Source organism: Idiotropiscis lumnitzeri, chromosome 11 (assembly GCF_059441095.1).
Source record: "Idiotropiscis lumnitzeri isolate Australia: NSW breed Sydney's pygmy pipehorse chromosome 11, RoL_Ilum_1.0, whole genome shotgun sequence".
NCBI classification, from domain to species: Eukaryota; Metazoa; Chordata; class Actinopteri; order Syngnathiformes; family Syngnathidae; genus Idiotropiscis; species Idiotropiscis lumnitzeri.
Genome location: NC_142401.1, coordinates 11,617,804 through 11,631,667, shown reverse-complemented (window position 1 = coordinate 11,631,667; position 13,864 = coordinate 11,617,804). Strand labels below are relative to the sequence as shown.

The 13,864-nt window shown below is 41.0% G+C and overlaps 1 protein-coding gene across 4 annotated transcripts; it reads left to right on the top strand.

The window, feature by feature from the left end:
- Positions 1 to 1,056: 1,056 nt before the first annotated feature.
- LOC148327445 (protein polybromo-1-like) lies at positions 1,057 to 13,583 on the top strand. Of its 4 annotated transcripts, XM_088309009.1 has the most exons (30): positions 1,057 to 1,147; positions 3,635 to 3,784; positions 3,875 to 3,972; positions 4,033 to 4,180; positions 4,513 to 4,662; positions 4,845 to 4,961; positions 5,040 to 5,108; positions 5,199 to 5,297; positions 5,373 to 5,458; positions 5,553 to 5,638; positions 5,733 to 5,949; positions 6,367 to 6,508; positions 6,596 to 6,690; positions 6,766 to 7,045; positions 7,134 to 7,239; positions 7,723 to 8,362; positions 8,442 to 8,653; positions 8,809 to 8,979; positions 9,089 to 9,246; positions 9,331 to 9,600; positions 9,669 to 9,814; positions 10,169 to 10,326; positions 10,439 to 10,622; positions 10,874 to 11,072; positions 11,183 to 11,381; positions 11,466 to 11,618; positions 12,052 to 12,198; positions 12,493 to 12,545; positions 12,838 to 13,033; positions 13,125 to 13,583. In XM_088309009.1, the coding sequence occupies exons 2-30, from the start codon at positions 3,644 to 3,646 to the stop codon at positions 13,286 to 13,288; spliced, it is 4,884 nt and encodes a 1,627-aa protein (XP_088165135.1). In that variant the 5' UTR covers positions 1,057 to 1,147; positions 3,635 to 3,643; the 3' UTR covers positions 13,289 to 13,583. The 4 variants fall into 4 exon arrangements, with proteins under 4 accessions (XP_088165135.1, XP_088165134.1, XP_088165137.1 ...); XM_088309008.1 differs by lacking the exons at positions 1,057 to 1,147; positions 3,635 to 3,784 and having other exon boundaries at positions 3,857 to 3,972; positions 12,055 to 12,198; XM_088309011.1 differs by lacking the exons at positions 1,057 to 1,147; positions 3,635 to 3,784; positions 12,052 to 12,198 and having other exon boundaries at positions 3,857 to 3,972; positions 11,466 to 11,534.
- Positions 13,584 to 13,864: the final 281 nt, after the last annotated feature.

The following is a 13,864-nucleotide window of genomic DNA, read 5'->3' as shown; positions in this document are numbered from 1 at the left end:
ACCAGGACGTCTACAAAGATATGTGACATTAGCTTTATTCGGTTCGGGTGAAGCAGCGAGAGTTGTGGCAGGATAAAAACATGGCTTTGTCACCATGACAACGCGCCTGCTCACAATGCTCTGGGCGTTTGCGGCTCCTGGCCGAGAAGAACATAGCCATGATGAAACAACCTCCCTGTTCACCTGACCTGGCTCTTTATGATCCCTCCCCCTTCAAGTGTTCAAGGAGACAAAAGACGTGACTTAAAAATGTGACAGTCATGCCAAGGATGCCACAAGAATTATTATTTATTATTTACAATAATATTTTGGTTTTATATGGTGGCATTTTTAAGGTTTGGCTTTTAATCTTGTTGTACTGCTGCGTGATGACAAATAAAATATGATTGATTGTTTGATCGATTGATTGATTGGTTGATTTTCAAACCAGGAATAAAGAATCATTCGTGGTGAATGCATTGTCTTGTGCAAGCCTAAAAAAAACCACCACGTTCAAGTGTTCAAAAATTCTGTGAAATCTGAAAGACATACTGGTAAATTTGATTTTTTTAAATTTGTGATTGTTTTCAATTTTCTAATTTAACCTTTATAGTGTTGTTTTGGTTTGCTCGTGCAGGACAAGAAAAGCCGTGTGCATTTTTTTCATCTCAGTATGAGCACTATGCAAGGTAAAGTTGTATTGTATTGTAAAATAAAAGAGGTTAATTAGTTTGTGTACAGAGAAATTCATTGTTGTTGTTGTGCGACGTTATCAAAACGAGAGGGGAGGAAATAATTTTTACCCTTTCACTTTATTATCATCTTTATTATTATTATTACTATTGGTTTATTTCTATTGTTGTTGTTATTATTATTATTATTATTATTATTATTACTATTATTATTTTATTATTTCTTTATTTTACACACTTATCTGCGCTTCTAAGTACAGAGTGTGAGAGTAATTATTCCACCTCTGAATTTTGAGAAGAAACAGTACATTTACAAGAAAGTGCAATTCCCGTCAAAGCTTTTATATTGAAGGCGAAAAGTAGCGGAAGTAGTATTAATGTGAACGCTAACTTCACAGTCCTGTCTGCGTATGTAAAATCGATGAGTGGTAGGCTGTCTTCTGGGTGAAGATTCTGAGGGTCTATTAACGCGAAAGGTAAACGCCAACCCTGTCTAGTGGTCGAAATCAAATGATGTTCTTATAAGAATAAGAGCAGTCCCGGGTGCAGTTCATGTTCGCTCCGTGACGTTGACTGTCACAGTGGGCGCCTTTGTCTGTGCTTTGGCGTTTTGATATTTTTTTGGAAGGCTAACCGTTTGAGTGTTTTGCTAACGTTAGCTGCGTTGCGCGCGCCGCAGCTCAGGTGCGCGGACTGCCACCATACGGGCAGGCGTGCCGAGGCCTGAAGGGGAAGAAACCCCTCCATATGTGCAGGGGGGGTGAACGTCAAGTCATTCTTCACTGACATCGCTTGAGGCAAAGGAAAAGACAAACTATAATACACCTGGCAACTGCCACTAATAACCACTGCGGTAACGAATTGCATCTCAAGGCTGCAAACAAATTGTAAAATGTGTCAGAATTGTATATTGTCAAATCTGATACGTAGGCCTAAAGAAAAAGTAGATTTTGTTGCTGAACGTTGATTTGCCCAAGCTCAGATAATTACAATTCCACTACAGACACCACATTAGTGTTTCTAAATGTACTATATCTATACTACTCTCAAATTTTTTGGAATAGTCGGTTTTATGTTGAAATTTCAGAATGATCCTAAAATGCAATGACATATCCAACTGTTGAATGTTCTACTACGTTTTGCCCAATTTGCAACAATTGTCAGATACACAAATCGATCAATCCAAGAACGTCCACTTCTGTGCCTTTCAGTGACACTTCCAGTCTCTATGTTGGAACCTGCTGATGACATGCTGTGACACTTCACTTTGCAGGCACATCACTTTGAGAACATCTTGTTCGAAGCCCTCCAGCGGCATCATACTGTTCATCTATTCTGAGGTGTTTTCTTGGTCTCATGCTGTTAAACTGAACAGTATGTCGAAGAGGGTTGTTTATATGTCAGTTTGAATTGAACCAAGAAATGTTTTGGTGCATTTGTGGTTTGAACACGTAAATTTTGTTGTTTAGCAAAAAAAAAAAAATTGGCTGCTAAAACAACTAACAGTTGGATGTAAATGTTTCCCTTGTTGATGTCAAATTAAGTTCACCCGAAGGTTACAATACTTTTTAAGGTTTGTCTAGAAATCTGGCCTCCACTTTTTCGGAATAGTTTATTTTACATTGGAAAAACTAAGTGGCACCGAACCAGATGAAAACGGTACCCCCCCCCCAAAAAAAATAGTCTTGTTTAATTGAATAAAAAGTTCTTATTTTATTGTATACATTGCAGCAGGTGAAATACATTTGTACCTTGTGTCATACAATGATGACCACCACACTCATACGTGATGCTGATTCTACAAAAGAAGAACATAACAGCAGATTATTAAATGAAAATCATTTTACTTTCTTTCCCTCGTTTGAACATTAATTATGAGTTATTGTCTTTCTGAAACATGGTAATAAATTTGTTGCCTTCAAAATAAATAATATTAATGAAAACAAATAGGAATCAAGATAAAATCCATGTTATATTTGCCACAAAAATTTGTTAAAGTCCCCTTTAAATAGGAATTTTAACTTCAAATATCTGGAACAAAGCCCTTACTAAGAATAATATTCAGATCCAGTATAGTAGTTTTACTTTCTTTTAATCTTTCATCTCAGCTTTAATGAGACACTTGAGCTGGCATGTGGCAGTTTAGATTTGGCTCGGCTGTGCCACGTTATTGATCTTGAGAAGAAATGATTAAATGTTTTCATGTACCCCCTGCTATGTGTTCACGTCTGCTTGGGAAACACTGATCTAGTGGAGGGGATTTAATTGTTCTGCATTATATATCGCTGCCATAAATGTATGAACACAAATTTTTCGTAGTAAATATTTTTCATGTTTCATGATGTCTTGTGGCATATTTGTGTTTGGGAATCATTTTACTAGACATGAATGCTGGAACAATTTTGTCTGATGTGCTAATCACTCTAGGACAGTGCAATTTTTTCCCCCCATTGCTTCGGTGTAATCTTTACTAGCTACAAGATTTCATTTCTTTTATGTTGGGTAAACACACACACACACATAGTGCTGCATTTGTTTCTCCATCAGTAAGTTAATTATCACTGAATATGATTTCTGGGAAGCTGATGTAAAATTATTAGTTTTTGAAGATTGGCCTAAGATTTTCGGAATCAGACTCTACCATTTGCATTCTAGGATGGGGGAAACTCTTCCATAGTGACTAAAGTGGCTAATGTAATCTCATTTTCTTTTCTTAATGATTATAAACAAAGGTTATTGACAATCTCAAAAACTAACAAAATAACTACAACTAAAATTAAAAAAACATTTTTGTCAAATGAAATAATATAATTAAAAAAGTCACTAAATAACTGCAACTACATGTTACACCAGGTCAATGGGTCGATATCCAAACTGTACAACTACAACAGGTATGATTGTCTCTTGACATGTGTAAGCTTGTTCATGATGTAAAACTCGGCTTTCCTTGCCCTCTGCTTCAGGGCTTCGTCATGGCCTTGAAAAGGAGAAGGGCGACGTCCCCCTCTAGTAGTGTGAGTGGAGGAGATTTTGACGATAGCCAGCCTTCATCTTCAACGTCGTCAAGTGGGCGAAAGAGGAGAAGGACCTCAAACATTCCAACTGTGGATCCTGTAATTGTCACATTTGGTCTTTTCGCACAGTCAGAATGATGACATAGCTGATAAATGTATAATAATGTCATGTGACTTGTGGCCTTTCAGATTGCTGTGTGCCATGAACTGTACAACACAGTCCGAGACTACAAGGATGACCAAGGCAGGATGCTGTGCGAGCTTTTCATCAGAGCGCCCAAACGAAGGTGAGCGCGAACTTGTGGTGTCATTACTTGAATTAACCAGCGTTGACTTTGCATTTCAAGGAACCAGCCAGACTATTACCATGTGGTGTCGCAGCCCATTGACATGATGAAGATCCAGCAGAAATTAAAGATGGAGGAATACGATGATGTTGAACAGCTCACCAGCGACTTTCAGCTGCTGTTTCACAACGCCAAAACATATTATAAGGTAAAATCCCCCCAGAAAGAAGTAATTAGGCCCACCCCTTGAATAATTAATGACTCTGGTTTGGCTAAGTTAGAAGTGATTCCCAGCAACTGCCGCGGTCACTGGAAACATTTTTGTTTAGCTATCTATACCCGTGACATATAGTGACAAGCAGAACATGGAAGTTGCAAGAGTTGGTCTTTTTTTATTTTGCATGAGTGTACCCTCTTGTACCAAGCAAGATCCATAAATAAATAAGTATCCAGTATTGCCAGCTTTCTCAATACGTTTGTCCATGTCTTGTAAAATCACTCTTCAGGAACCTTAACGATGACCTTATCTCTCTTGACCAGTCTGACAGCACTGAGTTCCGGGCAGCCTGCAAATTGTGGGACCTTTACCAACGTACCAAAAATGAATTTGTTCAGCCAGGCGATGATGACGAGGAAGATGAGGCCAGCTACGATGCACAAGACGTCCCCAGCGGGTCTACTGAGGATGAGGTGAGTCGGGTGCTAATGATTTGAAGGCAGACGAGACTCTGATAACATCATGTAATGTGATTAAATGAACTGTGAGGCGGATGTGCTTATCAGTCAGTCAATGTGCCTCCCGAAATGGAAACATTTTAGGGCTTCAATTTTGGGTCTGAATTGAAAACGTTTTCCATTTCACATAATGCCAGAGTGCACCCACTTGCTTGAAAGATGTCCTTGAGCATCTCCTTGACGCCGTGGTGACTTATGCTGAGCCGTCGGGCCGCCTGGTCAGCGATCTCTTTCAAAGGCTGCCCTCCAAAGCGGTATAAAACTGTTCACTAATATTTAAGATGGACTGAATGACTTTGCTTTGACCTGCAATGTCTGTGTGTTTTCTTTAGCAATATCCAGATTATTATGCAATCATCAAGGAGCCCATAGATCTGAAACTCGTTGCACAGAAGATTCAGGTATTACAATTCTGTGGTCAGCTGCTTCCGATGTGGTCTTATGTACAACCCTTCATGATTTTAATGATCATTCAATGTATTTGCTTTAAGATGGGCCACTACAGGAGCGTTACTGCCATGGCGAAAGATATAGATTTATTGGTCAAAAATGCCAAAACTTATAATGAGCCTGGATCACAGGTCTTTAAGGTGAGTGTATAGCTGAGACGGTGATATATAGCACATGGACATTATTTTTATTTCTTGTATTGCATTTGTGTTCAGGACGCAAACACAATTAAAAAAATCTTTGCACAAAAGAAGTCAGAGATTGACCACGGCGACCCAATCAAGTCCAGCGTTCGTATCAGGTACTAAACAACAACAAACAATCAGGTGAATTATGTGAATAAATAATTTCTTTTGCATTTCAAGTTCATTTTATTGGTATATTTTTATATCCAGGAACAGGAGGTATGCTCAGGGTGAGCGCCTGTCGGCGATCAGCGTGGCTCTGCAGTATGAAAGTGACGAGGACGGAATACTCTCTGGTACATGTTGGCATCACTTCCAACAGACATATGCATGTCTTCAATACTGACTAATCTGCAAACAGTTGTTATGATCTGTTTGTCTTTCACTCAGGGTCTGTTCACTACGACGAGGGCGAGTCTGAGGCGGAGAGCTTGACCACTAACATCGACATGAGTAACCCTATCTTCCAACTTTATGAAGCTGTACGCGGTGCCAGGAACAACCAAGGCCTCCTGATCTCTGAACCTTTCCTGGAGCTGCCGTCCCGGAAGGATTACCCTGACTACTACCAGCAAATCACTCAGCCCTTGTGCCTCCATCAGATCAAGTATGAAAATGGCGATCACCAATTTATACAGTGAAAGAAATAGAGGCCATACAGGGATTATCCAAATCGGAATCTTGAATTAAATATATTTTTGACATAATTGCGGATTGGATAATGGAAGGATGGAAGAAAATCATGCTATTTGTTTAGTTTGACTTTATTTTGGTCAGTGTAAAACTATTCAGTGAAAAAAAAGTAGTCTTTTGTTTGTGCTCGTCACATAGGAATGGTTCAAAGCCGAAGTAGCCTATGGCGTATCAGATTTTGTGCTCGGCATTTTCACCGATTCATCAACTGTGTCACTCTTTGTCTTACTGTACTGTATACTCCTTTAGCATCACATATACCGTACTCACTCCGCAGTACCGTAATTCTGTGCCCTCCTTCCCAAATGTGAGAGCCCTTCATTCCCCACAGGAACAAAATGAAGAACAACGAGTACGACAGTGTTGAGCATATGGACTCTGATCTGACGCTAATGTTTGAGAACGCCAAGCGTTACAATGTTCCCCACTCCTCCATCTATAAGCGTGCTCTTAAATTGCAACACATTCAGCAGGTGAGTCTCCGGGTTCCTTTTTTCACATTTGAGTGGATTAAGTTGTAATGCGAGTTGTGAACTGTACGTTGATTGTGATTTGAGCAGATCAAAAGAAAGGAGCTTTTACAGAGAGATGATGACGATGGAGACAGTATGCTTTCCTGTGCCACCTCTGACACCAGTAGCACAAAGAGAAAAAGGTGATCTCCGTCGCTCTTCGTGCGTGTGATTATAATTTGCAAGTTCATGACACCCCTTTGTTGTTTTTGTTACAGTCACAAGAAAAATACGAAGAAAAATCGAATGAAAGCTCTTTTTGTTTCTGTGACCGACGCACGGGAGGCGGGCACTGGGAGGCGACTGTGTGACCTCTTTATGGTAAAGCCCTCCAAGAAGGACTATCCTGATTACTACAAAGTGATCCTGGAGCCCATGGACTTGAGGACCATCGAGCAAAACATCCGCTCGGACAAGTACCCCAGTGAAGATGCCATGGTGCAGGATATGAAGCTGATGTTCCGCAATGCACGACACTACAATGAAGAAGGCTCACAAGTTACAAGGCTAAACGCACACATATTCTTTCCATGCCTTATTGATCATGTGTGGCCAAAAAGTTTTTTTTGTTTGTTTTGTTTTCCAGGTCTTTAATGATGCTGATGTACTGGAGAAAATAATGACAGACAGACGCAAGGATCTCGGCCCTGTGACAGATGAGGATGACATGGTTTCCTCAAAGATGAAAATAAGTACGTGACTTCAAACTTTAAATATTATGAATGGCCCGAAATAACAACAGTATTTTTCCGTCCTCCGATTTGTCGGTCAGAGTAAGTCAAATCATGCCAACTTGCATTACAGGTCTAATAATCAGCATCTCTGCTGAGTATGATGTAGAAAACCTTTATCAATACATACTGTACATCCGTTTGGCTTTTGTCAACTTATTAGATAATTATGGATTCTGAACTGCTACAAATTATGTACCGTACTTCAGCACAGTTTCGTGCTGTTATATTGGATTTTTGTATCGTATTGATGGTTTGTGTTATTGCTATGTGATAGTGGTGATAATAGGTTGATTTATTCAGGTAAGTCGACTGAAGTACTAGATGCGCATTCCGCAATTTGTATGAATTGAAAATTGGAATTTACTACATCAAAACCGTCTATAGCTCAATACCAAATCCAGTGGAGAAATATCCGTTACTAAATATTACCATTACTTTCAGGAAAGACAAACATGACCCTGAAGAAGTCCAAATATCTTACGCCATTACAACAGAAACTGAATGAGTTGTATGAATCTGTCAAGAACTACACGGATAAGCGCGGCCGTCGCCTCAGCACGATCTTCCTGCGACTTCCATCCCGCGCTGAGCTTCCAGATTACTACATCGCTATCAAGAAACCTGTGGACATGGAGAAGATCAAGTGCCACATGTTGGCCAATAAATATCAAGATGTGGATGCACTGGTGGAGGACTTGGTGCTTATGTTCAACAATGCATGTACGTACAATGAGCCTGAGTCTCTGATTTACCGGGATGCTCTCGTGCTGCACCGGGTGCTTCTGGAGACGAGGCACGCTCTGGAGGGAGGCGAGGACGCCTACGTGCCGGATGTGCCTCGCCTTATCCAGGAGCTCATCCGCAGCCTCTTTGTCTCCGTGCTCGGCCACCAAGATGACGAGGGGCGTTGCTATAGCGATTCTCTCGCCGAGATCCCGGCCATTGATCCTGCAAACCCAAAGAAACCCCCTCTCAATTTTGAGATCATCAGAAAGAATGTTGATGGAGGACACTATACAAGGTTGGATGTCTTTCAGGATCACATGTTTGAAGTGTTGGAAAAAGCTAGACACCTGAATAGGTAAGATATTGTCACCCAGTTTGCTCAAAAACATCTTGCGTGCAGTGAGGATTATTTTTGGCTCATTTTGTCCTTACAGGACAGACTCTGAAATCTTTGAAGATGCCGTCGAGCTACAGCAGTTCTTCATCAGGATCCGGGATGAGCTATGTAAGAATGGAGAGATTTTGATGTCCCCCGCTCTGAGCTATTCATCCAAACATCTGCATAGCGATATGGATAAGGAGAAGAAACAAAAGCTCCCAAAAGAAATTGAGGAAGACAAAATCAAGAGGGAAGAGGAGAAAATAGGTATTTGATTTCATACATATATTTAAAATCTCTGTATGTTTAAATCAATTTGTACACTAATGAGCACCATAGTTGGGAATCACTTGAAGTGTTCTCCTGACATATCGCCACACGTATGCAGCTGTTGTTAAAGCGCGCATGCTGTGAATTTCCAGAAGCTGAAAAGCGAGAGGAATCTGTTCGAGGTTCGTGGCAGCTGAGCGCACAAGACTGCAGCTTCAAAGACAGCATGTACTGTGTCGGAGACTACGTTTATGTGGAGCCTGCCGAGCCAAACCTCCAGCCTCACATTATCTATATCGAACGCCTGTGGCAAGACGACACCGGTCAGTCGCTGCCATTTGAAGATCATTTAAGCATGAAAAGATGTCTCCATATATGCATATAGTCTCCTTTCTGTGTGCTTTCTTGATTATCGTTATTCAATCGTTTCAGGAGAGAAGTGGCTCTATGGCTGCTGGTTCTACAGGCCAAATGAGACGTTCCATGTCGCTACACGAAAGTTCTTGGAGAAGGAAGTATTTAAGAGCGACTATTACAACAAAGCACGGATCAGCAAGATTTTAGGAAAATGCGTGGTCATGTTTGTAAAGGTAATCACTCCGCGTGTCAACTGAGCAACTACTACGTAATGTATAGATGCATATTGACACTTTTTATGTGTTGCGGGACTTCAGGAGTACTTCAAACTTTACCCAGAAGGCTTCAGGGCAGAGGACGTCCATGTCTGCGAGTCACGCTACTCTGCCAAGTCCAAGTCCTTCAAAAAGATCAAGTTGTGGGCCATGCCCTTGAACTCAGTTCGCTTTGTCCCAAGAGAAGTGCCTCTGCCTGTTGTACGGGTAGCGTCTATATTTGCCCCGAAGGAAGAGAAAGAAGAGCGAGAAGAAGAACTCACAGAAATTGCAGACGAAACCAAAGTGACAGAATGTAGCAGCATAGAAAAGGTAAAGCCCTTTTGTCTGTGCTCATAAATAAAAATCACATGGCACCATTTTTTTTTTTATATCTGCAGGAGAGGGAAGATGTTCCATTGGAGATGACCAACGGGGAAGTGGGATGCCAATACTATGAACAGCTCTGCTACAACAACCTGTGGCTAAAAGTGGGAGACTGTGTCTACATTGGTTCTCATGGGCTAGTGCGCCATCGAGTGGGCAGGTGGGGTAAATGCGTTAGTGCATGTTTAAATCAATAAACCTTGGAAGCAATTGGACTTATGCAATTCATACATAGAACTTTGTTCCGTTATAACATACACTAAACGAAAATATAACACTCATTTTGCTCAATTTCTCATGATGTGAACTCAAATATCCAAGACTTTTTTATATATAAACAAAAGGGCTATTCCTCTCAAGTATTGTTCACAAATTGTTTGAACTCTGTGTCACTGAGCAACTCGAAATAGCCCATCCACCTCAGAAGTGTGCAAGTTTAATTCATGAAGCCTTGAGCCATTAAGATCAAAAGATTGTTTGCGCTCCAACAAGAAGCTTAAACTTTGTTGTACAGGATTGAAAAAATGTGGATGCGAGATGGAGTCGGCTACTTTTTCGGTCCAATCTTCATCCATCCCGAGGAAACGGAGCATGAGCCTACTAAAATGTTCTACAAAAAGGAAGTTTTCCTCAGCAACCTTGAAGAGGCTTGCCCCATGACCTGCATCATAGGTAACCTTCATATCGACAGCAGATTGCCAACCGCACTGTATGAGCAATTCTAGTTGATCTAATTAATTATAACTTTCAGTTGTGCGTTTCATGCATATTTCTTTTCTCATAGGGAAGTGCGTGGTGTCATCCTTCAAAGAATACCTATCTTGTCGGCCAACGGAAGTGCCTGAAGAGAATGTCCTCCTCTGTGAGAGTCGCTACATTGAAAGTGAGAAGCAAATGAAGCGGTTCAAAGGACTGAAGCGCTTTTCATCGTCCGGAAAGGTGGTGGAGGATGAAATTTACTATTTTAGGTAAAACCACGGATTATGGGATACATTGGATGTGTCTGCTATCAATCTTCATAAGGAAATATGTTCATATACACCAACAGTGCTTGAGATCTCTATATGGGCCAAAAATTGTTCAATGTTGATGCCATTTTTAGTCAAAAGTAGACTTTGTTTTGCATTATGCTGTTCAACCTGCTTCAATCATAGATTCGACAAACCATTCTGTTCTGAGGTTTATAATTGTATTGGCATCCATATTTTGTCTCACACAGGAAGCTTATAGTTCCCCAAAAGGAGCCGTCACCTTTGCTGGACAGGAAAATTGAGGAACTGGAGGCTAAGTTTGCCGATATGACGGATGAGGAGCTGGAGGAACTTGGGGATGATGGCAGCGAGCTTGATCATTCTCTTCCTCGGATGCATTCTTCCATGTGTAGTGACATGGATATCATGACTTACACTCCCCCGCAGGTCAGGCTTGTTGTGAGTTGATAAAGCACATTGAAGGAGAAACAGATAGCTGGTGGGTTGCGGCGTTTTTCTTTGTTGTTGTTGAGAATTTCTCTCCTCTGTGTGCACAGTCAACCAAATCTCTGAAGGGTCTTTCCAAGAAGGAAGGCTCAAAGCGGAAGATCAACATGAGCGGCTACATCCTGTTCAGCAGCGAGATGCGGGCTGTCATTAAAGCTCGCCACCCCGACTACTCCTTTGGCGAGCTAAGCCGCCTCGTTGGCACAGAGTGGCGGAACCTGGAAGGTTCTAGGAAAGCAGAATATGAAGGTGAAGTCGGCCATGAAGAAATGTGTTCATTGGTTGGTGAACTGTATGAAAGCTAATGTCCCATTTGTTCTTGATGCGTCGCAGAACGAGCAGCAAAAGTGGCTGAGCAGCAGGAGCGCGACAGGACACAGTACATGACATCCCCTCGAGCAGGTACCCCTATAGGGGCACTGATAGGAGTGGTGCCTGCTCCGACCCCCATGGGGATGCTAAATCCCAGCTTGACGCCTGTGTCAGGTAACCCCTCAGAGTTGGAAATGGATTTCCAGTATACTGTCGAGGGCTGGAATAACAAGCTTCCCTGCTTGATTTTCTCACACCTTATTACATCAGCATGTTTGTCTTGTAAATTGTTCCCTCAAATACAAAACACTTGAATGCAGAGAATTAACCTCCATGCTCCACTTTCTACCAAACTTAACATGGTCAATGTGTCCACATAACTGAATGATATGTATTTTATTTTTTTTTCTGTACCCAAACGCTATAAACATAGCACATAATAAGATAACAGTCTAACTCATCTTTTATCTTGCATTGGACGATGGGGAATAATTTGACTTTGGCAATAAATGGAGTGAGGCAGTTACCATGTGATGCACGCTTGTAGGGATGCATGATTAACTGTTGCATGTTGCTGTGTTTTGTGTTCCTGCTCTTCATTCTTAAGAAGCTATGATAGGTGCATGTGGGTCAGCTATGATGCCCCAAGGAATGATTAGTATGACTGACATACCGCCACATCTCACGGGGGAGCCTTTATACCCCCAGCATCCTCTGCTCGTTATGCCTGGGCTCCCTGGAATGCCATATTTTGGTAAGAGTGCTGTCAGAGCCAACCCGCCTGCCACGCCGATGCTTCCCGTCTGACTTGCTGGAGGGGCTACCTGTACCAATAGGCTATGACCTTTAGTTAATGACTACCGACTGATTACAGGATGTCATTTACTCAAAAGCAGAGCAGGTTTTGATGATCTCAATCTTAATACAAGTAAATTCACCAGAAAATATTAGATGTTAACGATTGGCATTTCCAATGTTGCAAAGATGACATTAATTGAATTGCAGTAAAGGGTTTTGTGAGTTGTTGTCTTTGCATTGACTATCTCAGGAATCAATGGTACTGGGGGTGAAACTGGAGCAGGGAACATTCACGGATCTCAGGTACAAACTAAACTTTAAATGTAATATTGAATTTTCTTCTTACTCCAATTTTGATAAAATTTGTGCATGAGTGAAGTAAAGCTTTTTTTTCCTCAAATGTTGATGGAGTAGCAAAGTGCATAATCTTATTTTAATTGTTGTTGTTCTAAATAGAAATGTCCTACTCTGTCTTCACACTGACAGTCACAAAATCTACATGCATAAATATATAAATATTTACAAGCAACATTGCCATCATCTTAACACACACAAGTGATAGTTGTATTTTGAAATGCTATCTGTCGTCATTTAGATGGGTCCTGGGCAACAGGCTCCACCGCCATACCCAGGACAAGGTCAAGCTGCCCTTCAACAACCTTCCACTCCTTTGTTTGTGTCCCCTCCCACCAAGTCCCAGAGGCTCCTCCATTCTGATGCTTACCTCAGCTACATTGAAGGTCTTACAGCTGAATCATCTACTGTGAGCAAGTGGGACCAAACACTTTCAGGTCAGTCTTTTTACCTGTCGACGTAAAATCATTCATAAATCCAGGCATGATGGATTTATAGAAGAAACATGAATGTATTCTTGCCTTTTAGTTAAAAGACAAGATGTGCGCCTGACAAAAGAGCAGGAAAGTAGACTGCCATCCCACTGGTTGAAGAGTAAAGGAGCCCATAAAACAATGGCCGATGCACTCTGGCGACTGCGTGACCTGATGCTCAGAGATACGCTGAATATTCGCTACACACACAACCTCTAGCATGGTCATAATCTGAGCCTCTTTTCCCCGATTTGTAAAACAGGCAAGGGGTTATGCTCACTAAAAGTGTTAACTTTGTGTTGTTCTGATTAAAGAAACGTGTTTATGTTAACAGAGGTTGCTAATTGAAGCAATTTTTCATTTAACATTTCAGATGTACTGTTCCAAGTGCAATATTGTTAAAACCATCATTCTGTGATGAATGCTTTTGTGCTTTCACAATTGTAAAGCGTTACATTTGTCTGATTTCATTTCATGTTTGCTTCATTGAAGTGTATTAAAAAAAACAATGTTGCCTTGTTGTGACCAAATTGTAGTTTTATTATGATCCTAATGTGTACCAACAATGATATTTTTGTTTCAGTAATGATGTAATCGGGACGTTATTTCTCATTGAGTCAATATCATTCTGATGCAGATTGCAGTGATATATTTCATTCAAGTCAATTGAGATGGTTGTCTCAAGAAAATGTCAACGCGCACAATCTAAAAGATAACTTATCACTGGGGGGGGGCAAATAGGACTATGCACTCACTAACCAGATGTATGAAAAAATGCTATTTTAAATATGGATA